The sequence below is a fragment of the Lepidochelys kempii genome, chromosome 10 (genome assembly GCF_965140285.1).
Source record: "Lepidochelys kempii isolate rLepKem1 chromosome 10, rLepKem1.hap1, whole genome shotgun sequence".
NCBI classification, from domain to species: domain Eukaryota; kingdom Metazoa; phylum Chordata; order Testudines; family Cheloniidae; genus Lepidochelys; species Lepidochelys kempii.
This window is the reverse complement of record NC_136389.1, coordinates 61,530,978-61,558,171: the sequence shown is the minus strand read 5'-3', so window position 1 is coordinate 61,558,171 and position 27,194 is coordinate 61,530,978. Positions and strand designations below refer to the sequence as shown.

At 38.0% G+C, this 27,194-nt stretch overlaps 1 protein-coding gene across 7 annotated transcripts in view; it reads right to left on the bottom strand.

Moving 5' to 3' along the window:
- WDR72 (WD repeat domain 72) overlaps window positions 1-27,194 on the bottom strand; it is a 218,629-nt gene that overhangs the window by 173,707 nt on the left and 17,728 nt on the right. For 6 of the 7 annotated variants that reach the window (XR_012153995.2, XM_073303832.2, XM_073303831.2 and 3 more), the window contains 10 exons: window positions 25,304-25,382; window positions 22,053-22,227; window positions 21,227-21,303; window positions 18,708-18,827; window positions 17,490-17,635; window positions 17,039-17,135; window positions 15,050-15,191; window positions 14,308-14,553; window positions 11,683-11,903; window positions 9,835-10,030 (listed from right to left, as the gene is read on the bottom strand). Coding sequence is in view for 6 of the 7 variants with exons in the window: in XM_073303832.2 (XP_073159933.1) it covers window positions 9,835-10,030; window positions 11,683-11,903; window positions 14,308-14,553; window positions 15,050-15,191; window positions 17,039-17,135; window positions 17,490-17,635; window positions 18,708-18,827; window positions 21,227-21,303; window positions 22,053-22,227; window positions 25,304-25,382 (1,499 nt within the window). In the remaining variant the exon portion in view is untranslated. The remainder of the gene's footprint in view (window positions 1-9,834; window positions 10,031-11,682; window positions 11,904-14,307; window positions 14,554-15,049; window positions 15,192-17,038; window positions 17,136-17,489; window positions 17,636-18,707; window positions 18,828-21,226; window positions 21,304-22,052; window positions 22,228-25,303; window positions 25,383-27,194) is intronic. The other variant, XM_073303838.1, reaches the window with a different exon arrangement.

The following is a 27,194-nucleotide window of genomic DNA, read 5'->3' as shown; positions in this document are numbered from 1 at the left end:
ACAAGAAGTAATGGTCTCAAGTTGCAGTGGGCGTGGCTTAGGTTGGATTTTAGGAAAAACTTTTTCACTAGGAGGGTGGTGAAGCACTGGAATGGGTTACGTAGGGAGGTGGTGGAATCTCCTTCCTTAGAGGTTTTTAAGGTCAGGCTTGACAAAGCCATAGCTGGGATAATTTAGTTGGGGATTGGTCCTGCTTTGAGCAGGGGGTTGGACTAGATGATCTCCTGAGGTCCCTTCCAACCCTGATATTCTAGGATTCTATGAATAATTGACCCCAAAATTCCTGAGTTTCAACATTCCTCTATTGTCAGCAATATTTGTGAAACCCACTGGCAATCTCTGTGTCTCATTCTCCTTCAGTGGCTGGTCTAAATAGAAGATAACAATATACTGTTTCTATCAGTCACTCTGCTAGCGCAAGTCACAGAGATCTGTGCCATTTATATAAATATTCCATTTCTGATTATGACACCTGTAGAGGTAGTTTTGATTCTACATGATGGAATTTCTGTGGGGGGGGTGTTCAGTTTATTTTTAAAATTAAAATAAAAATAAAAAATATATTACAATTTTTGGTGTATAATTATAAAATTATACACCAAAAACTATGCTGACAGAATGCTAAGGTTGCAAAGTCGAGTATTCAGAACTTAGGAATGCCAGAATTAAGGTTTGTTGTACTATTTTAATTCAGACCTCTTGGGCATATGCATTATGATACATACTTTAATTACATGAACACACATTGTTTTTTCCGTAGAACAGCATTCTGGAGATGAACCAGGGTTGTTTACTGAAGGAAGCTTTTGTCTGCCTCCCTCATGTGTTGGAGAAGTTCCAAGGTGTATAGTTAATGAGGCAGGGGACTTCAAGAGAAGAAAGGATGGTCTCATGGTTAAGGCACTTGAATGCTATTGTGGCAAACTGGATGCTATCCCTGCCTCTGGCACAAAGTTCCTACGTGATGCCGGGCTCTTCACTTAAACTCAGCTTTTCACACAGAACCACTAATTGAGTTTTTTCATTTTATGAGTGCCCAACTTGAGCCCCAGGGCCTTTTCACAGCTGCAACTGAAGTCACTCGGTGCTGTGCTTAGAAGATATAAAGTGCCATATAATGCTAAGTACAGTAGAACCTTAGAGATACGAACACCAGAGTTACAAACTGACTAGTCAACTGCACACCTCATTCGGAACCAGAAGAATATAATCAGACAGCAGCAGAGACAAAAAACAACAACAGCAACAAAACTGTATGACTAAGCAAAATGGCAAGCAAGGGCACAAATGTGTCACACTTTCAATTGACACAATGCTAGAAATATTAAAAAAAACTCGACAATGATGTTAGCTTCAGCAACATAGTAGTAGAATATGGTATCAGGAAATCAACCAATAAGTCCCCCTTAGGAAAAAATAGAGCAATTTGCAAAAGAAGCCAAAGACAGCAGAGCAGTAAAAAGTAGGTGTATTGTACATAAAGCTGCTGCTGCTGATTTTGATGAGGCAATGCATCTGTGGTTCTCACAAGAGAGATCAAAAGGCACTGCTATAAGCAGTGTGATGGTTACAGAAAAGACAAAATTACTCCGAGAAATGTATCCAGACAAAAAAGGAGGATCATTTTAAAGCAAGTGTAACCCACACACCTCCTGGGTGTGGTGTTCTGTCCCATCTAGTGGCAATGAGATCACTTACAGAGAGAGAGCAAGATTAATGAGTTTTCTCTACAGCCTTAGCTAACAGCCAGTTGGTTTTTAGCTCATGTAGTAGAGGCTCATGCACTAAGCTCCCGAGGTCCCAGGTTTGATCCTGTCTGAAAACGACTGGAGTCTGTCGGCATTATACAAGCACGTGGTGGCTCTGTCAGTTCAAAAATCGGCATGGAATATAGCAGTTGGGGTTGCAAGGAGAGTCTCTGAGAGCTGACTCAAATACCATTGGTGAATTTAAAAACACTTTCAAATCACTGAATAAGGCAGTGGTCCTGTGAAAATAGTAGTATATTATCATACAATTAAAACCTAACATTATGCATATGCAGAGGGGGACTGAACTAAGGTCGCACAGGCAGCCTTAATGATGGCATCGCCTCACTTTGAGTTCTTGAGTTTGCAACCTTTCTGTTCCTTTAACAATTTTATTTTTCTGTGAAATTATCTATTTACATTTTCCTATACTTTGCTTTATGTACTTTTCTGGGTTTTTCCCTTAACTGTTCAATGTTGTGTGCAAATAATACAATTATTTCCTTTATTAGTGACTGATTTTTTTTAATTCCTTCAAATACTCTATATGTAATTAAAAGTACAGAATACTAACACATCAATCAAAGATAAGGAACCACAAACAAATGAATCAAAGAAAGAAAATCAATTCATAAAGCTAACAAATATTTCACTTGATATCAATGCATATTAAAATATTGCATGTGAACTATCTTTCATATTATGAACAAATCTTTTCTAACAGTGCATATTTTGTGGAAACAGTGTGAAATCAAGAATGTTGTCCACTGATCCACAGATTATGCAACAGGATCCCTATGATTTCTATAATTCCTAAACAGACAGGTAATCTAATGTGGAAAATCTATATCTTGTATTAAAAAGTAATGATACTTGGATAAATTAATCTATCTAAATATTTTGAACAAGTTATATAAGATATAAATTATAAGCTAAAGTGTTCAAGTTTCTTCTTCCCAAAAGCCTGGATAATTCAATTACTTTCTTAATGCTCCTACTGTTATTAACAAATCCAGTACTACCTGAAAAGTAAACTCTTCCCCTTAACATAGGTTGGAAAAAAAAATTCCTCTGACAGCCAGAAGTTCATCATAAACACATGTTCTTTAAGGGTATGTGTACGTTGCAATTAAAAACCCTAGCTGGCCCATGCCAGCTGACTGAGGCTTGCAGAGCTTGGGCTGCGGGGCTGTTTAATTGCATTGTAGAGTTCTGAGGGGTGGAAGCCAGCTGCAAGTTTTTAATTGCAGTATAGATGTACCCTTAATGGACTCAGATGGGTCCTAGACATCACTGAGTATTAACTAACTGACATAGAAAAGAATGGTCTCCACAGGAAAAAAATGTAAATTGCTTTTATTACTGTAGTTCTTATCATGTTGATATTTACCTCATTTCATAGTCCCCCAGAAAGATACCAACTGCTCGGGAAACGATAAAAGCAATATAGATAACTGAACCAATTTTCTTGTTAAAGTAGATTTTAAGTGCAGAAAATATTTATTTTTTACAATTAGAATGAAATTTGTTATTGATTTTCATATTTGTCTTAGGGCACATAGAGGTTTGGAAAATACCTTGTATATGCCATTGTAATGACTACCCCAATGTACTTTTTGAATCTTTAAGATCCACAATAAAAGAAAGCTGGGACTGGATTACAGAAAACAATTCAAGTACACAGAACCAGTTCTGGAATTATGCATTTTGAAAAAGTATCTTATCAATTTAACAGACCTTTGCAACATTTGGTGTCTTGGAAAAATAAAAATAACAAACATTTATTACAAATTTGATTAAAATGTGAAACATTACCAGCGTTGACCTTAACTATACACGTCAAAGATTATAATGTATGGCTTCCATATTATTTTGTGTGGGTTTCTTCAGGGTGCACATGTGAACAGTGTCATTTCCTACATGTAACTTTTATAAAAAGATAGTTTTTTGTTCATAAAGCAGAAAAGTCATTTACTGTTCAGTGACTTGTAGAGCTACTGATTGTACTAACCACCAGTATTCAAAAATACTCAAATACTGATAGAGGCAGCAGGGGTACATCCCCACATACCTTATAAAAACAGCCCCTGGCACATAGTAAAGAGAGGCTGCAAGTGATATAACTGCATAGGGATGCTAGTGAAGCTACCTGAATGCTGGGATAAGCCCCAAAGCTGGATATTCATCTTGTAGCTCAGTTTTATAATTGTGTGTGTATAATTAAGGTATGCATTTGCCATGGAAAATCCTAGCATATAACTTCCCACTCCTGCACCCCCTGGCCCATGACATGCTCTCCCAAAATTATGGAGACAGAAACTAACAGAAAGCTACTGCAGGATCAATGGTGGTGGGGCTGGACGGGACACAAAGGATGATGCCACTTTCTCTCTCTCACCAACTCATACCAGCCACTTTTGACCTCTACATGCATAGCTTGCTTTCCCTCCATGTTATCAGGAGGAAGCAGTGACATGAAGGTATACATTATGCTGCTTCTTCCTTGATAAGTTGGAGCAAAATCAGAAGCTCTCTGCTGCCATGATGAGTGAAAGTGATCAGCCAGCCACACTGTACACTAAGTATCTGCAGCACCATTTTGTATAAAACTAAGAAGTACTTTGATAGAATGAATTAAGTGGCAGAAATGGATGAATGAGTCCATCTCAGACAGAGAGAGAGAAATGACAGATATTTCCAAATGAAATAAAGGGGAATGTGTCCTTCAGAGCTGCTGAAAGTAAAAAGAACTCAAGGTTTAACAAGAGAAATTACAACCAATGCAGGTAAGCAATTTGAAGAACCATCATCTGCTAAGATCAAGAATTAAGGATTCCACTGCCATTTCTATAGCTGAGAAATGAGATACTTCTTTTAACTTTGCCCTTCCTTCCACCAACTATCCAGTATTTCTCTAATGCTATGCATTGCTTTTTACAGTCAAAAGAACAGCACTATCCCAAAATACATAAGCAGAAGGGACAGACTGTTGATTATCAGACATGCTGCAGTTGAAGGGTGTTAAACATGCAAGTTCACCTTGTAAAAGGGGGGGGGGGAGAAATAATGGCAAAAATGAGTCACTAATGACCTCAGTGGAGTTAAAACAAGGGATGAATTTGACCCACTGAGTTTGCAACAAAGAAGATCCTTTGGGTTAAATCCTAGGCTAGTGCAAATGGGCATAACTCCATTGACTTTCATGGAGCTACACCAATTTACACTAGTTAAGGATTTGTCCCTTTGTGTCTTCCTATCTAGGTTTTATAAAGGTTGCCCATCACAGTTCAAGATACTACCTCTGGTGGACACTAATACAGTTTTTAATTTATTAACAAAAGAATCTTATACTCCATCATAGAAGAGCTGCAGCAATAGCTGTGTCTATATTTGGTCACCTGTAGGGCCAAATATAGGCCAAGGGGGGAAATCTATGTATATATAAATAAAATACGTATTTTTTCTGCCTCAGGATATGTCTACACAGCAGCTAGGAGGTGCAATTCCCAGCTTGGTTAGACATACGTGCACTAGGTCTGCTCAGAGCTAGCGCCTAAAAAATAGCAACATGACTGCAGCAGCATGGGCAGAGGATCAAGGGCATAATTAGGACCTTGTATGGAGCTGTATTTGTGTGACTAGCCCAAGCTGCTGCCCCGGCAGAGGCAGCCACACTATTACCTTTAGCACACTAGCTCAAGCAGAAATATTTAATTCATCAGACTGAGCCTTAAAAATGATTGAATTGAAGATATTTAGTTGTGCTGTACATTTTAAACCCATGAACATCCATTAATAAAAGGCTAACAAAAGGCTATCCATAAATTATGTAACACGTTTTTTGGTGATTTTCAAGACCCCTCATAGACACTGAAACAAACATGCAAAATTATGGACCTGCCCAGCCCCTAATTTATTAGGTAATTTATGGACAGCCTCCCAAAAGAATCTGAAAACTGGGGGGACGACGACACTTCAGCTTGTTTTTCAAAAGAGCCTGATAGCACACCTGATGCCCTGGAAAATGCTGGGGGAGCCACAGTCATGCACAATGAAAGCTTCCATGTACAAATAGCGGGCCAAAGTCTCCTCTCAATTATTTTCCTGTGTTTGGAGTTGAACTGATGTAACTGAGGAGAATCTGACCCAGAGGGCCATGTTCTAATCTTGTCTGAAGTGGTGTGAATTCAGAGTGTCTCCATGAAAGTAAAATAAATTACTCTACATTTATACCAACAAAATTGCATCAAGTACCCCTTGGAATTTCCTTGGTTCACATCCTGGAATTGCTACAGGTTGGCAACTTTCCCAGTTACTAATTAATTCTAATATAAAAATAACATAACAGTTTTGTTTTGTTTTACTGCAAATGGTAATATACAAGTTTGACATAAAACTAGATTCCTAGCATGGATTTCACTTAACCTAAGAGGTAAAAAATTAGTCACGTAATTGACTGAACAGCCAAAAGAATAACAATTATTATTAACTGTCCCCATCAAATAATCTACAGCTTCTTTCAAACACAGAATCATCTTCTGGCCAGTGAAGCAGAACTCCCACTTAAATCAATGGGGTGATATAGGCCACACCTAGACCATAGGTAATATATGTTTCACTATGCTCACCTAATCAACAAATATATTACTTGCAGCCCATAGTTAAAGTCTGCATTGTTTCCATAGACAAATCTTTATTTCTGTCTGATGATGCTGTATTCATCTTTTCACATAGGTCTATGAAGACCTAGACAATGCCTCTGTCTTCCTGACTGGCACTGACATATCTACATAGTTCTCGATTTAGGTCAGACCAATTTCAAGGATCAGTGCCATAACCTCCCATGTTCTACTGTTGCACAGATATAATTTATATTAACCAACTACAGTATATCCTAGGAGGAGTTCCCTAGGTATCCTAGGTACTATTTCAATTACAGACACAAAATGAATCAGAAAAAACTCAGAGCTACCCATCAGTATGACAAATAATGACTGCCTTGCTAACTTCTAGCTACTCCTCACAGGTTTAGTAGTAGACCCTGCTTCTTGACGCTAGCAACAAAATATATAAAACAGTGATTTAAAATAGTCTATGGTTTAAAAATCGTGCCTCTTGTCCCCCTTATGAATCCATAATATTTGTGGGCCATTGCATCATGGTACCTTCTATTTAATTGTGAAATAGGCAACATCTCCTTTAGGTACCAGGAAAGAAAGGCAAAATTACGTTCTGACTTTTTAGAGGGTCTCTGTAGTACTGTAACACTGCTTTGCACACCAGGATGCTCAGAAGTCACCATCCTTTAGTATGATACAGCCTATTCCCACTGGTGTACCTGGCCTATTCAGTACCAGTCTCTGCCTCCTCTCCAACCTTCTTCACTCCATCTAGGGTTTGAGTCCTATGTGGTGGGTAAGAGGGAACCGTTCCTGGATCAGGAGTGCAGGGACTTGCGTTTATGTCTGGCTGCTGCACAGGGCTACAAACAGGAGAGGGCCCTCTTTTGTGTCCCCATCCACACACAGCAGCTGAGTATGATCTGATCCATACTACTTAATTTCCATAACCTAGGACAGAAATGACTGACATTCACTTGGGTCCTTATCCTGCAAACGCCATGGAGGTGAAATGCTTCTTTTTGTATAGAAGGCCTATACACTGTTTAAGTCCCATGTTAGCCCTCAAAATAAGTCTTACGTTGTGCAAATAAGTCTTACGTGGTAGTCCTCTCCACTGGAATATATTTCATGCAGGGGGCATGGAGTGGCCATTAGCTTCAATAGGAGCTACACACACAGAGTGCTTGCAACAGAGAGCTCAGAGTCTCATTTCTTAAATGACAAAGTGAATTACTCACTACCTAATTAATTTGACCCATAAAATTTGAAACACCTATGATCCATCAGCACGATTTCTACTTAAGTTTAAATGATCAGTAAAAAAGCAAGAACATTACTGAAGGCTGCAAAAGTCATGTAACTTCATAAATTTGGGATCTAACTTCTTGCACCAAATTTCATTAAATGTGGGATGTAACAATAATAAATTAAAGCTTCACAGTTTTCACCATTATCTTTGTTCATAGATATCCAAAATAAAGCACTAAAAATGTTACATTTAAAAACCTTCCCCTTGTCCCACCTTCTTGTGACTGGGTATTGCAGAACAGAGTTCTGCTCTGACATACCTTCTGCAGTCACTTCATTTTCATCGAGTATAAGTTCTAACAAAATTTAGCCCTTGCTATGGAATGAATAACCAATGCTTTGTGGTCTCTTTCATACAGGTATAATGGGTAGTGTTAGTGCTTTCAAATCTGACTTTTCTTCCTTGTATGAGTTTAAATTACACTCTTAAAATAGTTCTTCTAGTTTAATTTCCAGTTTTAAAGTATTTTTAAGTATTTCATGGATATGCTATAGGGTCTGAATTTCCTTAGAATCCAATAGCATGTCAATAGTCCCTTTCAGTTTTAGCTGAGTTGTGAGCTTTAGCCCTAATTCATATTCATTTATATGCTATAAGAGCTCCTGAGAAGCTATTGCAGAGTATCCTGCAAATACTTATTAACAACAGCACAGATTGCATATTATGGATCCATAGCAACAAATAAATACTAAAAATGTGTATGAAAAATAAATATTGTGAATGCATAGTAACAGTTTTTAAGAACATCTCAGCTGTTTTATTTTTAATATCCAAAGTGATTAACACATGATATAAAATAATCCCTTGTAAAACTCATTCTAAAAAGTATTGTAGCTGTGATTGAAAGAGAATTACAGTGAACATCTAGAAAGTCTACTTTATTTTGTCATTCTTAAACATGAACATGAACAGTCTCCTGAGCTCACTGTGGCTCTCCACCTCAAGAACAACATCTTTTCTGTTTCTTTTGAACAAAAAGGTGTTATTTGGAAGCATTTTTAAAACCTAGAAAAAATATTTTTGCACAATATGTCTTCCATACTTGAAAAAATCATACCGGTTTTGGAAAAAATGATGGTTTTCAACAGATTTTAAATGCTAATAACTTCATTTTAACTTAAGCCAACTTTTTTTTTTTTTTTAAGATTCAGTATATCAGAGGAAAAATAAGTACCATATGTCTTGGCAGTTCCTATCCTCATTACTCAACTGTATTAAATAGCTTACTAAAATCCATGTAGTATATAATTTATGCAGTCTGCTTTTTGCCAAGTACTTCATTGAATATTAGTATTTTTCACATTTAAACAGGGAACTTTGTCTAAAATAGGTACTTTTTCAGGATAGCCATTGACTTAGTTATATTAGTTTGTAGAGCAAAATATCTTTATAAATGTTGTGAATTGAGTTTTGTATAGTGAATTTTGTAACATTATATTTTCCTCTAGTATTACTATTCTGTATATCACGTCTTCTAAACTCATTATGTTCCCTTTTTTCACAAGAGGTGTTCTCACTTGCAGAGATAAACATTGTATTGCAATTTTCAATAACATTAAAGCTTCTAATAATTGTAAGTCTCAACATTCAAATAAGTACATTTACCATCCTTATTAATCAGCAGTAACTCTACTAAAATCACCTGTGAATCCACAATTTAAGCTGAAATACTCAGTGTTAGTTTTCCCAACTACACAGTTGTGAGAGTTGCAATTAATTATCTTCCATTATTACTGATCATCAATTAACTCAAAAGGTTGCTAAGATTGTGAGTATGCTGAAGAAGGCAAAATGTAATGACATAATTTGAGATCGGTAGGACAGTAAATTTCTCTCTTGTTAATAATTAAAGTAGATAACTTATGTTTTTATTTATAGCTTCCAGAAATATCCGGCTCACTTCTCTGTACTGCAATATCAGCTAATCATCTGCTTGTCAGGATCTGACTCAAGCACTTGTATTTTATTATTGACATACTCTGTATCACATGAAGCCTTTAATTCTTGCTCATTTATAATACAAAATTTGAAGTTTCTAGTTAATAAAGGTAATCTGTTACTATCTTTGCAGGGCCTCACTACAGATCTGGGTACCAAACATCATAGATTAAAACAAAACTAATTAGCGAGGGCTGAACAAGAAAAAACACATTACCTGTTTCAATTTCCCAAACATAAACTGAATCATCTTCGCATCCAACAATTAGCAGATTTTCAGCAAGGTGCCATTTTATCATCTTCACAGGAAACAAATGCTTCCTGGCATGTAAGAGACATACTCTCTCCTGAAGGTGTAGAAGTGCGACTGAATGATCACTGCATATACAGCACACAATCCTGTGCCCGTTTAGCTGCAAAAACATATCAATAAAAATAATCATAAAAATTGAATTATTTTTATTGTGGTAGCACCTATGAGCTCCAGTCCTGGACCGGGAGCCCATTGTGCTAGGCACTGTACAAACACAGAAAACAAAACAAAACAAAAAAATTGAATTATTATTAAAAAACAAACAAACAAAAAAACAGTCCCTGCCACAAAATATATTCATTTAGAAACTAGTGTTACATTTCAGCTTGCATCCCCAAAATTGTTTGAACAGATTAACTATAAATCTGATCTCCAAAGGAAAGGTACAATCCAATTCATGTGAATTGAATCCTAAAAAAAATCACATACATCAACAGGTGGGCTATTAAAGGAGCAACTATATAATCAAATATACTTAATAATAGAGGTTTTCCCTGGAAATAAAAATTAAAAATTACTTCTATTCTCTATTCACCTGACATAAAATTGTGTGTCAGTGTTATAATTGCATTTTTCACTGTGTGGATCTGTTCCTATAAAAGCTTTATTTCCACAAGTAATCCTTACTGACACAGGGTGGAATTCACTCTAGGGTAAAATTCACCCCTGTGCAAAGAACCAGAAAAATGCCTAGGTGCCACGTAAATCCAACACAGCCCCTGAAAACAGGGCTTAAGAGATCATGTTACCACCTTTTGCCACAAGGGTGATTTTCACCTAGCGGTGCAGAGGGCCAGCACAAGGCCCTGTGAACCAGTTAAGCCTTAAAACTCTGTGTACATGTAATTTCTGCCCAATATCCTAGTATTTACTCCTGCGGCAAGCCTAAACCACCACCTATCTGAACCACCACCTAGTCTATCATGTCTACCCTGTTGTTTTTAATTAGCTAGCTCGAACAAAGCTAGCGCGTATATGTCTACCCAAGCTGGAAATTACACCTCCAGGTGGAGTGTAGATGCACCATAAATGGACCTTGCTTGGTAAACACGTTATTGCGCAGGCCTTTTGAACTAAGGTTTATTTGACCTTTAAGGGCTAAAATCCTTGCTCCATGGACTTCAGGGGCTTCTTATGTAAGTAAGTGTTTGCTGTAGTGAACCCTGTACATTTCAAAGATGCACAAGAATATTAGAAATTAAATATTACTAGCGCTGATCATTCGTTCTGAAGTAAAAGACAGTTTCTAAAGCATCTAGTTAGACATGAGAACAACACCAATAGAAATTTGCTAGGTATCAAAATAACCAAACACCACACATTTGTACATAACTGTTATTGGCCTGATTCTCCTCTCACACAGTTTTTACACCAGCGTAACTATTGACTTCAGCGGAAGCCACTTCAGATTTACACCAGCATATATAAGCAAGAAGAGAATCATGATCTATGTGCCCGCTGGCAATTACATTTATTCAGAATTAGTTCTCTCTAAAAATGCCACATTCAGAAAGGAAAGTCTTGATTCTACACTCCAGTTCACCAGGTTGATGACTTAATGGGAACTGCACTGATGTAACAGTGGCAAATCAGACCCCAAAACAGGAAACCAACGTCACACAAAACATAAAGTAGTTAGTAACTGGGAATTAAGTTACAAATAAAATAAAAGTATTACTATATCATTATGAATAAATTGTTACCTCGCCCCACCCTCTAAAAAAAAACATCATTTACTCTGTCTTTACTTACTCTGTAGTTCTCTGGTGATAACAACAGGTTCATTACTGGACCAGCTTGCAGAGTGAATTGATGCAAAATTTCCTCCTTAAATATATCCCACCAGATCACACAAGAATCCTGGCCACCTGACACCAGCCAGCTTGGATCAAACCTGACTGATTCACTGTGTGGATAAAGTAAACAAGTAACACTGCTGCGGTGGCCCTTAAGAACTTTGGAAGGCAAAGTATCTGTAAGACAAAAATGTTAGACAAATGATTTCTGCCCTTTACAAATAAATAAATAAATAAATAAAAGCTTTCAGATTTTTACTATATATGTGCTTGCAGACAGGAAATCTGTACGATGAAATGTATTCAAGAGCAGAGTCAGCGCTAGGCATAAACAGAGTAAGCAATTGCTTAGCACTCCAAGCAGCTCAAGGGAGCCCCCTATTTGCTTTTTTAGTATGTGTTGTTGGCGAGAGGGGGTCAGAAATATTCCTGCTTCGGACCACCATTGGGCTAGCACCACCTCTATTCAAGAGCTCACTCCTAAATGAGTAACAGTTTTAGGCCAATATAGCCCTTACTCAAGATCAAATTCTTTTCTCTGTGCCACAAAAGGCACACAGATCCACAGCTCCTGAGCTGCTGCCACTCTGTTATATTTTTCCTTTTGGGGAGGGGAGTCAGAGGGGACTTGAGAAATGACCAAAAGGAACACAGCCCAGGATCTGCAGGAGGGAACCAACTGGATCTGAAACCTTCTGCACCTCCCCTCAACTACAGAAAGACTCTGGATATGTCTGCAATGCAATGTCAGCCTAGGGTTAGAAGAACTTAAGTTAGCAGACCCTGGGTTTGTTAACCTAGGGTTTAAGCATCTACACTCATTTGTAACCCCAGGTTAGAAATTGTTGAACCTTGTATCCCAACCTGGGGCACCAGCATCCACACTGCATTTGCAGGCCTGAGTCCAACCAGCTATATTCCAGACTTCCTCGCATAATGTGGCCGCTCTAGTCCTTTGTTCATGGTGCAGTGTGGGAAAACTTGACCGTCCACCAAACTTGAGTGTTCAGAGGAATCGTGGGGTACTTTTGGCAGAATCCCAGAGCATGAGTCCAGTGGGGCTCCATCCAGTGGGGCTTTAAACATGGCTCCCAGCTAGGCTGGGGCTTGGACCCTCCACCCCTGTGGGGTTCTGGAACCCTGGCTCTGAGTCTTGGGTTAGCACAATTTGTGTGCAGACAGAAGAGCGATTAGGCTTGAACTTGAGTTCAAACGCTGGGCTTACATTGCAGTGTAGACATACCATCTGTTTTTTGCAATACATCACAGCCAGCTCTCCTGTATATGAACAGAGCATTGGCTGTGCAGAGCTGGGCTCCAATGCAGGGTTGCAGAGGGGAAAAAAGTGGTTCAGTGCTGGTGGGGGAACATACTCTACCATTTTCCCCTTGGCATTCCCTGATTTTCACCCCAGGGCTTAGGGCCTTTCAAGTGCTCAAGTGGAGGGGAGTGTGGGGTCCTCAGTCTTACTTGGGTAAAACTCTCAGTAAGCAGGATTAAATAAAGACTACAAAAAGTCTCCACACATTTTAAAATACAAACAAAACTTAGGACCAGACTCTGAAAATGCTCATGACTAGACATAGTGTTCATGATTCCAAGTAGTCCTATTGGTCCTATTTTCTTGTCAGGCCTGATTCTCCTCTCATTTACAGTAGTATAATCAAGGGAGATTCATTTACACTGGCTTTATTCTGGTGTATCTCCCTTGATTATACTGCTGTAAATGAGAGGGGAATCAGGCCTGATAAGAAAATTCATCACAGTAACAAATCCATGCTCAATTGTAAGTATTTGCACAATAGGGCTTCCACTTCTTTAATGGAAAAATGTGCCCGGAAAGAACCTAAGGTGCATCAACATACGGGCCTCAGAATTAAAAAGTGACCTTACTGTATTAAAAAGAAAATATCAAACCAAACCAAAACACACACCAAGTTTTAAACACCTTCTGAAACTGGAGCAGAGGAAACATTTAAATTATTTCAAGATTGAAATAAAGATTCTTTTATCTATGCTCTGAAATTCAGTATTAAAAAATGTGTTATAATCTAGTATTATTTTTAATTAGGCTTAAAATGACAATTCATACCAAAACAAGCGTGGATATAAAATACCATTCAGAAGAAGCTAGTCAATCAGATCTTGCACTTCTGAGAATTAAAATCAGTTACGTGGATTTGGAATATGTAAATAATTTAAATACAGGGTAACATGACCCATATTTATATTTGACTTACGGTGGCAATTTCTTCACCTGTATAATGAAACAGTGCAAACATATACACTGTACAATACTAAACAAATAATTCATGGCAACATATCCATGAATATGTTGAGAGAGCAGTATAAACATATATTTGTTCCACAAGAGAAATATCTTGAATAAAAAGGAAAGGGCTCAATTCTGCCCTCAGTTTCAAGGCTGCTGCTCTCAGCAACACCACCAGGAACAGGCTTGTGTAACGAAGGACAAAACTGAGCCCTCATGTCCTTACTTCCTGCATTCTTTTTATTTAGGGGAATATGAAAAGATGATTGATTGAAAATTAGATTAAGTAGAATTGCATTAAAAACTTACGTTTCAGCAAAGAAATGTCTTCTAAAATTCTTGCTTTGGCAGCATGCAAAGCAAGTGTTATGAAAATTTTCCCATCTTCACACCCACACACCAGCTTATCAAGGTGGGGCACATATACGGATGAAGTGACTGCTGCACTTTTGGTACCATCTTTAGATGCAAAAAGATGATCAATAATGCCTTCCGACATAGCACAATGTTTGTCAAAATCATCCTGCAGAGTCCAAGCTTCTGCTATTGGGATCTCTAGCAAAAAGGAATAGTCAAGAATAATTCACATGAAATTTCCAGGGATTCAAAAATTGAGAACAAGTCAGAGAAGTGACTGATTGTAAAAAAATTAAAATAAAATAAATAATAAATAAAATAAAAATAAAATAAAATAAATAAATAAAAAGCACACTTGCCTCTGTGACCACCTCCTCCCAAAGGGCCTGTCTGTCATCCTGTGGTTTGGAATAGTAATTGCAGTTTTTCCACACCAGTTGGATCACATGATCCCTCAGTGGGACAACCTCCATGCACTGGCCTATGTAGGCCCCGCGTGAAAGTCCTTTCCACTCCCCTCCAGACCTATGCATGGCTTGATTGGTGTGGAGAGCCTTGTGTTGGTTTTACAGATCAGAGATGAATTCTAACCTGAATGACTACAGAAGCTCCACTTGCCCGGGTGACTTTTCATGAGAACTGAAGTAGCAACAATGTAATTAAAAATTGTACAAAATATATAAAATTGCCTAACCTTTTGGAGAACCATCAAGCGTCGACACTGGGACATCAGGAATATGCCACAAGGTGATTCTTCCAGATGCTTCTCCAGAAAAAAGAATCTTATAGAAAGGTTCCTTTCTTTCATTCATAAAGCCCATAACAAAAGGAAAACTCTGTGACAAAAATAATAGCAACTAGTCAACTTTTCCGTATGAAAAAACGGATTAAGACAATACAGTCCCTAATTGCAAAATAAAACTATAATATCTGGAAATATATCTGTAGAAATAAAGGGCTGAATTCTCAGCTGTGGCTGAACTTTCCTCAGCCAGGGGCTACTCTAAAGCCAGGGCTGCTCTAAGTTGCACTGGCTGGTATGGCCCTCTTAAAGGCCACTAGGAACCCAGGGACTGCCAGAGTGCAGCACTGCTCTACCCATGCTCTTGCCACAACCCATACACCAGGCCAGGAGTTAATTAGACAGGCGAAGCCAAACATCAAAGAATAAGAACAGAAAATGGGTAGATTGTGGATACTTAAACAAAAATAATGCTTTCATTTGTTGGAAAAAATTATCCATAAGCTGCTCTGCCATCACAGTGACCCAATTATTACTAAGCCATATCTTTTGGCTACTTCTCTTCCTTGATGGTTTTTGACTTTTTGACATCCTTCAACAATTATCCTATCTGATTTTATATCACAAGTGTTTGAGGGGAAAAATAAACTAATGGCTATTGCCCTTCACATAAAAATTAAATCTGTCAGGGTTTAGGAAAACTATGCAGCAAAAGTGGTATCTAAAATCCTTAACCCAGCAACAAAAAGGAGGGACTATTAAAAACCTCACACAAGCCCATGTATTTAATAGTGCTTTTGGTGGGGTACAAATAAAAATATGCCTTTCTCTCACAATCCTGAAAAATGGTTTAAGGGCCTGATCCTGGTCCACTTAAGTCAACATCAAAAAACCAAAACTGACTTCAACGGGAACAGGTCCCACATACTTTTTGATAGCCAAATTATAAATAAATAAAATTCCGTAAGTACTAAATCTTATCCTTGGTCCAAGGGTTGCTGTTCTTATTCAGACAAAATCCCTGTTAAAATCAATAGGGTTTTTGTTTTTGCCAGAGTGGGCACTGTAGTAACTGATCCTTTATTTGTATCTTTCAATCGCTTAATTTCTGTTCATTCAACCAGCCATTATCTCTCTAGTCACACAGAGAGGAAAACAACCATTCAGATGTATTCTTTCCAATAGCGGAGTTCATTTGAGTCACCTGTTGTCAAGCTAGTAACTAGTAAACTTGCAACGGGCACACCTAGGCACACATTTACAACTGGAAGTATAAGGACTCTTAATCCATCTGATTTTTCAATTTCCTCTGTACAGCCTTCCCTAAACTTTAGGAACAGCTTCTTAGGCCTTAGGTGCCAATCCTACAAAGACTTACACATGTGCTTAACTTTACACACTGCGTACTGCCAGTAAAGTCTGCTCACACTGGAAAAAAGGTCACATGCACAGGTCTTTGCAGGATCAGGATAGGAATCTCAGTATAATGTAATGTGTTCAAACACCTGATTACAAACAGTTTGTGGTGAAGCATTTTGTAATGAACTAAGAGAGTCCTTGGGTCCAAACAGTTATGCATGTGTAGTCCCACTGACTTCAGTAGGAGTATTCACACAAGTAACTTTTTGCAGGATTGAGCCCCGTCGGTTCAAGGAATTCTAAATATTCTAGCTTGCCTTTTAAATTGTAATACAAATTTTGTATATTAACAAAAAAAATCCCCAAAAAGAGCCTTTTATAAAATACAAAGTATATCATAAATTCACCATATTTGAAAGTCAGAATCAGAATCAAGGAATAAGCCTTATTTATTATATCAATATAACTAAACCAAGTTTGACTCAATGCCTTAAATGTCCAGTTTGCTGAGAGTCTGTCTGGTCATTACAAGCAAAATATGAAGCAACTTTTGAAGCTCACTGTACAACATTCTCATGTTACCTTATTTTCTTTCACATAAGTGGAGCAGAGTAAATGAGGATAAACAGTTTCTTTGAGCACTTTTCCATCAGCAGGATATATGCTTTTAGAATGTCCACTGCATAATTAAAAAGAAAATCAAATGATTTAGAAATTCGTCTTTTTAAAAGCAGAATTTATGTCCAAGATTCTCAAGTTCAGCTAAAGTTGTTGGGTAAGTAATTACAAGTGATTTCTTTTTGAAACCACAGCACCAGCTGCCCAATTTCTACATGGCTAATCTTATTCCTGTATCCCCTGCTGTGTCAAACAAAGACTGAGGGCTGTCAAACTCAGGGTAAATCTTCTTGTGCCAAAGTGTTTTTGTTCTGGTTTTTCATCATTTGCGACATGCGGGGATTTTCCATAATAAACCTCCCAAAAGTTCATCTTGTACCTGAACTTTTTGTGTTCATTTTCAATCTGAGCCCACCTGTTCAGCAGCTGGTAGATGTAACTGTGACCATCTTCCATCCAGATGATGAGTCTCTGAGCAGCTAGCACTTCACCACCAGCAAAGCACTGACCACTTTTGTTGAATTCAGTGCACAGCAAGGAAAAATCACAATAATCATAGACCTAAAGACAGAAAAATGATAGATAAACATAAATGAATGCTATAATGTGTTTCCTGTTGACGATTTCATTTTAATACAAACACTGGCTTTGAGCAAAGATTCAGACAGTAAAGTATTTATGAGACTGTTTTTATGGTGTACATTCAGACTACCTTATTAAATTCAATGGGGTTACACTTTTGTTAAAACACAGTCAGATCAGAATCAGGCCACATGATTCCAGGAAGAAAAAACTGCCAATTAAAATTGAAACAACATTAAAGGCTTAAAGGTAGAGTTACAATCAGGGGGTAGGGAGGAGGCAGGGGATTTGCTTTGTTTGTAGTTACAAAATTCATCCTCTGTATAATTACATTGAGTTCAGGAGTGAATATAGCCCATTAGAACAAGACCTTCAAATTTCCTCTTGGGAGAACTTTTACATTCCTCTGTTAATATTATTTAAAATATTGACAGTTCTCCTGGCATGATCACACTATATGTTTAGCTTCTTTAACCCAACACTGTTAGATCCACCCACAGTTCTGTCATCTGGGACACACATTTATTCTTCACCACAGATTAATTTCACCACCAAAAACAAAGCACGCAAACCCACACCTTTCCAGGAGTGCATAGCAAAAGACGGCTATCCCACTCCCAGCTCCTCTGAAAACACATAGGCTGCTATTCCACAGGGCCTCCTCTCCTGCAATTGCAGGAGAAAGTAATGGGGTGGACGGGGGGCAGCATGTGGTATGGTCTGCTTACTGTCTTTCAGTGGGACTTAGGAACATAAGTCACCTTTGAAAATGAGACTTGGACACTGCAATACAGAGCAGAGCATAGCATTAAATACCTTTTAAAAATCCAGGCCTTTATCATCTCAGCTATGCAATTAAGATAACTGGTGAATAAATGGAGCAAGCAGTTTCCTCTGATACCCCAAATAGCTAGTGAGCACTGTTTCATTTGATTGAAGGAGAAAAACAACTACTTACATATAAAATCAATCATGTTCACTTTTCCAAAATTCTACTGAATTCCTAACGATGTTATATAGGAAGCATTAAGTACTATGTGTAATGCTGTACCTTCCAACAGTTTGCAAGCACGACTAAGAGGAGTCTTTCTGTGTATGTGCAAAATCTTATTGCTTGGCAGTTTGTACAGTCCAGAGACTTGGATTCTTGTTCATACACACTTTGCCTCTCCTAGATATTAGAAAGAAAAGTAGTAGTATTAGACAAACAAGATATTCTGGATCTTCAGGCTATGAATTTCAGGAAAGAAACCAGCTATTAAAAACATTTTGTAAATACAGACTTTCAAAATGCAATGCAAACTGTAACTTTTCATTAAACAGTGTGTTGTGGGGAGGGGATTCATGGCCCCCGTAGAGATGATGGGCATTCTGTGGGGAAGAGGATAGGCAGCATTGATAGATCTGCCACTATGAGGATGCACTAGTCATTGCTCAATGTAAAGCCAACAAAGCCATAGCAGTCTATACACTTGCAGTTTCAGATGCACAATGGCCAACAGAGGATTCTTTTCCTACAGCATAGCAAACAATAGTACCAGCACCTGGTTGTATGCTCGGTAAATGATCTTGACTTAAATTAATACTTTCCCACCACTTTTAGGGGTCACTATATTCCTAACCTTTTGGTTTTCAATGCATGAATGGCTTGCAAAAGAAAAAAATCCTACTTTTTGCCCTTTTCGAGGTGAATATCAAAGGCTCACTATCCAGGCTGACAGGCCCAAAATAGTTCTGTTGGAATTATTTTTTATTAATTATTGATCACATCACAAAAAACTGACATTTTCTGCCTTGAAACAATCCCCCTCCCATCATCAGTCCTCCGCAAGAAGGTCTACAGTGGTCAGACAATCTCAGCTGTTAGGTTAAAAGCAAAACAGCCACTATCACAGGCAGGAATGTCATGGCATCCTCTTGCTCACCCTTGCAGCTCCAGGAGGGAATTACAATTGATGAGAATTGTGCTCTCTAGGTATTTGAAGGAGTTGTATTCTCACTAACTCTGAACCCCTCCCATCTCAAAGCGCAGAAAAGTAAAGGGTCAGCATAATACCCACATATGCTCGCGTTCTGTTTGTGACTGGTGGCTGCACAGTCACTCAGCTTTAACAGCAACAATTTCAAGGCTGCAGTAGCACTAGTTATCTAGGACTGATACACTGAACGGAAATATTAAACACAGACTTTTTATAACAATGAACACGTTTTTAGAAGTGACATCAAACCCGACACCATCTCTTTAAGGTTCTGATCCTGTCAATTAATATGCATCTCCCATGATGTGCTCCTACATTAAGGTACTAATATAGCTAAGAGTACTCTGGAGAAAGGAAGTGCTGAAAAGGTTGCTAGTGTGGCTAAAAAGGCAACCTTCCTATTTTAAGAAAAAGATTATACAAATTTGAGTTCTTTCTTAGTAATAGTACTAATTTTTTTTATATAAACAATATAAGTGTTGTGAATCTCATTGCCACAGGAAGTTGTTGGGGCAAGAATTTAGCAAGATTCTAAAAGGAACTGGACATGGATATCAAGAATATTCAGAGCTATAATAAACAGCAACAAAAATTTTGGAAGGGATATTAAACCTCATGCTTCAGGATTTAAGTCAATCCCTATCTATTAGGGACCGAGATTTGAACTAGTATGGGGGCCACATCTGTCTACTGCAGGGTTCTGACATTTTCCTCTGAAGCATCTGTTTCTGACCACCGTACTAGACTAGATGGGCTTATGTCTGCTCCAGTCTGGCCATTTCTATGTTCCTGTGTGCTTACAAAAAGCAAGAAGTTGAATTCATCCACATTTTAATGCTATTGATGTCAGTGGGGTTACACCATGGATTAATTTGGCCCAAACCATCAAAGTCCTTGACCTAAAGTACTTTCAGATTAAGTGGGACAAAAGAAAAGCTAGGACTCCAGTTCCAGCACAAACAGGTGTCAGGGCAGCTTTGGTAAGAATATTAATATTCATAAACTGTACACAATAAGTAGACTTGAGGAGAGAGGGGACACTTGACACAGGGTGGGTGAAAGGCTGTTCCAAATGAAGAGGATAACATGAAAGAATATGAAAAGTAGACAGTGGGAGAAGGAAACAAAAATAGTATATAGGAGACAGAAAGAAGGACTAAGAGAGCATACAGGTAGAATTATGCAGAGCTTTGAACATAATGTGGAAGGAGGGGAAAAAGGGGTTTAGAGGAGGGAGTGACAAGAAAGGATTATGATCTTAGCATCAGTGTGGAAGAATAACAGACAAGATGTAGGAAAGCCAGAAGATGATGCAGGAGTCAAGGCAAGAGATGTACAAAGACATGGACTCATGTTTAGTGGAGATAGGAAGGATGGATTCTAGGAATTATATTGAGAATGAAGAGATAGGGCTTAGTAAGAGCCTTAGCTTTTTCAACAAACATGCTTGCAAAAATAACTAACTCTGTTTAATACACATTCACAAGACAGTATGTTCAGATTCCGTGTTTTTGTATCCTGACAATACTTCCATGTTCTCTATGTTACATTCCTGTTTTAAGTTAAGACTTAATGTTTCATGCAAACTGACCTGTATACTGGTCACTGATGATGATAGATCCCATACTTTAAGATCTCCAGTTACAGATACTGCTACTAGTGAATCTTCTATAAAAAGGAAATACAAAGCTGTTCAATATGAAACTAAATTCAAGTCACTGTGACTTGAGCCGAATGAGAACACAAGTACCACCAATGCTATCTTACTGCACACTGTGGAGCTCTGTTTTGAAAATACCAACTTTAGTCTTTTGGATCTGATGCTCCAGACTGTACACACAAAACAGAATGTCTAATTTGTATGTGCAGCCACTGTATTGTTCAGGGAAACGGGGTCCTTGTATACAGAAATGCTCAACCATGCGCTTAACTATCAATCTCATGCGCAAATAGGATATTTCATCAAGGTAACTGTGTGAGCAAAATAGGTGAGCAAAATAGGTGAATAATTGCACAAGCACTTTGTTAATGCAACTGCACATAAACACTTTTGAAAATCAGGCCCTGCACACATATAATCATTTTCACAGGTAGCCTTTTAATTGAGCTAATTATACGCAAAAAGTGTAAGAAAATAATCCTTTCCAGCTCTCAGGTTTCTGCTTAAGAAGCAAAATACAGTAATTTAAGTCTGATTGACATTAAAATTTAAATGTATCTTGAAGTTTTGATACTGAAGTATTTTACATCCTGAACGCATTTGTGAAACATAATATATTTAACTAACTATAATTAAAATATGGCATAGAAAGAATCTTTAGGCATTTGCTGCTCATGACTGGCCATCTTACATACTAATTTCAAGACATGACTGGCCATCTTACATACTAATTTCTGCATGTCACTACTATATGTACCTTGAATCCTTGTGGAGTGAACAATGCACATGCAACTGATCCAGTCAGAAGACTGAAAAGATATTAAAGTGTGAAGAACTGCCAAAGTCTTAGCATCAATAATGACGACATCTTGATATTGTCCACAACACAGAAGCCAGCCATCTCCTGTCATTCGGAAGGAGCAATGGTAATACTGTCCAAATGGAATTAAGCAAGAAAAGGTTAACAGAGAGAGCTACACAAAGTTCTCTTGCATATTATTTCTGGCTTTCATACACATCATTTTTTTAAATGTTAATTAACAAAAACAGTATTTTAAACACATTAAAACTTATTTTTAAACTGCATCAGAATCATACTGGTGAGCCAATTAATACCTGTATATAACTCTGAACAACCAGAAAAAGAAGCTCCCTGCTTCATCTCATGACACTAACATTCAGAAATGTATGATGGTAAGATGAAATTAATGCAAATGAATGCTTATTGAGGAGGCCTCATGCAGACATCACATCACACCAGAGCTCTATAATCTATATTAGCTATTAAATTCCTGGTGGAGTTAAAGGGATTAGTTTTACCCTATAAAACCCTAAGTGGGTTTTGGATTTGTTCATCTGAGAGACCTCATCTCTTCCCATCCACAAGACACTGCTGCCATTCTGATGGTGCTCTAACCTAAAACCCACCAGTATGAAAAAGAAGAGGCCTGATGGTAGGTTATTTTCCAGGAGGGATTCTCAACTATGGAATTCACTTGTTTAAAAGGAGGCCAAATTTGTTAGTATTCAGCACATTTTTGTTTTTTTAAGTGTCTGAGGGTGGGGTTGGCTATTGGGTGGTGGATGCGAAGTAGCTAATGTGTTATTTTGGGCAAGTATTATTATGGTATGCATGCACAGTTGGATTGTGTGTGATTTTTATTTGTAATTCTATGTGTAAATGTTGTAAAAATGCCTAGGGCCTGGGACTGCTGCTTCAAATGGACTCTTAATAAATAAAGTTGTCAAAATAAATTGAGTGATAATGTACTAGCATGAAAATATACTGCTGAATTATACTTTTTTATTCATTGTTGCTTAGCTCTATATACTTTCAGTTTTGGAAACTTACTCCATTTTGTTACAGTTAACTAAATAATATCTGAAAATTATAAAGAGTTACATAAATAACAAAATGGAAAAAGATATACACAACTACACAGCACAAAGAATGCATATCTGGAAATGTTATCATAACTGTAAATGTTACTTTGGCTCCATAGAAACACAGCAACAATGCTTTCAACCATTTGTAACTACTGCTGTTCTTTAAAAAAGCAGCTTTTAACTGGCAGATTTGGACAGTCAGTCCTGTAGGAAGAGAAGATCTCACATTTACTTAACCACAAATGATTAAAAGGCCTGTTGCTCCTTGTGTTCAAGTTTCATGTAAAATGGCAAATGTTCACTTTGCAGTGTCCTGACATCTGCCATTTTCTGCTGAGGCATACATGAGTACAGAAGGAACCTACAAAACTAGATTTGTGAAATGTTAATTGGCAATCAAGCAACATTTTTCATGTGCTGATACCATCAAAATCTGTATATGTCGGCACCCATCTCAGAGTAACCTCGTGTAGGTAGTAATGCTCTCACAAATACTACCAGCAATCAGTACTTCTGGAGCAGTAATACAAGGTAGTACTCACTTTTGAAGGCTGTTCTTTTAAGAATGATGATTCCTGTCCTACCTCCTTCCCCTCCACCCCCAATTTTCCTCTCAGATACCCATTTTCTCCTTTTATCATCTTTTCAATGTCTCCACATACCTCCTAGTGAGGGGTGCTAGTCTTTCCTGGAGAGGAGTATGTTGTTTCTCCTGCCCTCCCAAGCTACCTGGCATTGAGAGCAAGGTATAAGGACTGTACCTTTGATCTCCTATAACAGCACAATGGACCGGTACTAAACCAACATGCTAGCCCACATCTCTACCTCTTTTTAGTAGTTCTCTAGTTCCTTACCTCTTTACCCCTAATTGAGCCACACCCCGCAGCAGAACATATTGAACCCACTGTTACAACATTATTGCTGTTGTATATGTATGGTAATATGAATTGTTGAGGAGTGATTTTCATTACAATATGGCATACAGGCCCCAAGTCTGTTGATAAAACTATAAAGGTACATTTAATTGTTAATTGACAAGTTGAAGAAACAAGGTCATTTAAAAACTAACATTGATATTTATGCTTCAGTCAACCAGGCAAACCAAAAAAGTTGCATGGAAACAGTATTACCTCTACAAGCTTTGAAATATTTAAATTTTCCAGTAGCTTGGGAGTCTCATGAAAGCTCTAAAAAGTTCTCAGACTTTCAACACTTGCAACCTAGACTTCCACACTCAAGAAAAAGAGCATTTTAATTAACTTAGGGGCCCTCAGCAATTCTTTCATGAACACATCCAGAAATAAACCAGCAGCTCTCTGAATCAGAGCCACTCCTAAATCATACACATACATATTTCACATACCCCTCGCTCTCTAGCATCTAGGTACTTAGCAAGTACCTGGATATACTTCAAAGCAGAGACTTGAAAGGGAATTGACTGAAGAAAGATTTAAAGCAATTTGACATCTAAAAATAAGGTTACTACCACTGAGCTCTGTCATGAAAGAAAGTGCGTTTTTGGAAAGAGAACCAAGTATTTTCCTGGAGGTTAGCAGCTAGGCAATCAAAACCCTCGAACTAATCTATCTAAGTTTAAAAGTAAGATCACTAGCAAACTGTCTTACAAAATGTTTGGCTATAGATTTGCATTTACCCATTTTCAAGACAGACGACCTTAAACTAACATTTTCCATGTTGCCCTCATGAAGGCCAAAACAAAAACCACAAGAAATGGCCTTACTGTGCATCAATACCTGAAGCTCAAATGTCACAATCAATAAATATATGGATATTACTTTCTAGAAACATTAGTGGCTGAAAAAGAAATGCTTCTATTTGTCTGAGAAATAGAGGTGAAATACAAAGCGGAAATTTTTTTAGTTCATTTCCCAGATGGAAAATGAAACAGGAATAAATAATAAATGGTAAAATGCTACATACACGGCAGCAAGATTTTTGCTCTCTATGCTTTCTTCCTTATGAAGTATGTTACATTCATAAACAATTTTAAAACATATTTCCCCAAAATCAGAGATGTAATAAATAAAATAAGAATAATGAATAATGTGCAACTCACATTGTAAAGCACTGAAATATTCAATGAAAAGTTGCTATACTTACACAGATTGCTGTATGCCTATAAGGAAGGTTTGCACTGTCAATGCACTGTCCACTAGTGACATTCCAAACACACATCTCCCTGCCAAAGATAACTTCATATTACTCTCTGTCATTTCCACTCAATTGGCTGGAATAATTTTGTGCCACCAAGTTTTTCTTTAGTGCTGCACTTTTGTGGCTTTTTGTTACAGATTACTGGGTAAGAAAATGTTGTGGTCATTAGCAAGGGATGACATACTGTAACTGTTTCTTTTTGTTTTGGTAATAACACCCTGCTGCCTTGCAGCAAACCCTACTTTAAGGCTAGGTCTGGCCTACAACAAATTGTAGGTATACTGCCATTATGGCTCATCAATGTGTCACCATAACTATCATTCGCTGGAACTACATCCTGCTGAAAATGATTCATTTCACTGAACTTAAACTACACATTTTGAAAAGAATAATGCATCTTCTACAGCACCCGACTTTAGTTCTTGAAATAAGCTATCATTTTCTGTTAAGAATAAACAGTGCCACCATGAGGCTGTTTCTAAGGCTATTTCATCTATACAATGCTGCATTTCATATATCTATTACCTAATCAGTAATAAAAATCAAAGGTTAATATTTTGACAACAACCTTTCAAATATTTTTGTATGTTAGCCAATGTACTTTACTTAAACCATATTCAACATGCTTTGGAACTAATGTCTAGTAGTTGTACAATCAAGTTTACCTGGCAAGTGAAACCCTTATGAGGTATCAGAGTAGCAGCCGTGTTAGTCTGTATCCGCAAAAAGAACAGGAGTACTTGTGGCACCTTAGAGACTAACAAATTTATTTGAGCATAAGCTTTCGTGGGCTACAGCTCACTTCATTGGATGCATGCAGTGGAAAATACAGTAGGACGATTTTATATACACAGAGAACATGAAACAATGGGTGTTACCATGCACACTATAACGAGAGTGATCACTTAAGGAGAGCTATTACCAGCAGGAGAGCGGGGGCGGGGACGGGACCTTTTGTAGTGATAATCAAGGTGGGCCATTTCCAGCAGTTGACAAGAACGTCTGAGGAACAGTAGTCGGGGGGAAATAGTTTTATTTTGTGTAATGACACATCCACTCCCAGTCTTTATTCAAGCCTAAGTTAATGCTGTCCAGTTTGCAAATTAATTCCATTTCAGCAGTCTCTTGTTGGAGTCTGTTTTTGAAGGTTCTTGTTGAAGAATTGCCACTTTTAGGTCTGTAATCGAGTGACCAGAGAGATTGAAGTGTTTTCCAACTGGTTTTTGAATGTTACAATTCTTGACATCTGATTTGTGTCCATTTATTCTTTTACGTAGAGACTGTCCAGTTTGACCAATGTACACGGCAGAGGGGCATTGCTGGCACATGATGGCATATATCACATTGGTAGATGTGCAGGTGAACGAGCCTCTGATAGTGTGGCTGATGTGATTAGGCCCTATCATGGTGTCCCCTGAATAGATATGTGGACACAGTTGGCAACAGGCTTTGTTGCAAGGATAGGTTCCTGGGTTAGTAGTTTTGTTGTATGGTGTGTGGTTGCTGGTGAGTATTTCCTTCAGACTGAGGGGCTGTCTGTAAGCAAGGACCTGCCTGTCTCCCAAGATCTCTGAGAGTGATGGGTCATCCTTCAGGATAGGTTGTAGATCCTTGATGATGTGCTGGAGAGGTTTTAGTTGGGGGCTGCAGGTGACAGCTAGTGGCGTTCTGTTACTTTCTTTGTTGGGCCTGACCTGTAGTAGTTGACTTCTGGGTACTCTTCTGGCTGTGTCAATCTGTTTCTTCACTTCAGCAGGTGGCTATCGTAGTTGTAAGAATGCTTGATAGAGATCTTGTAGGTGTTTGTCTCTGTCTGAGGGGTTGGAGCAAATGCGGT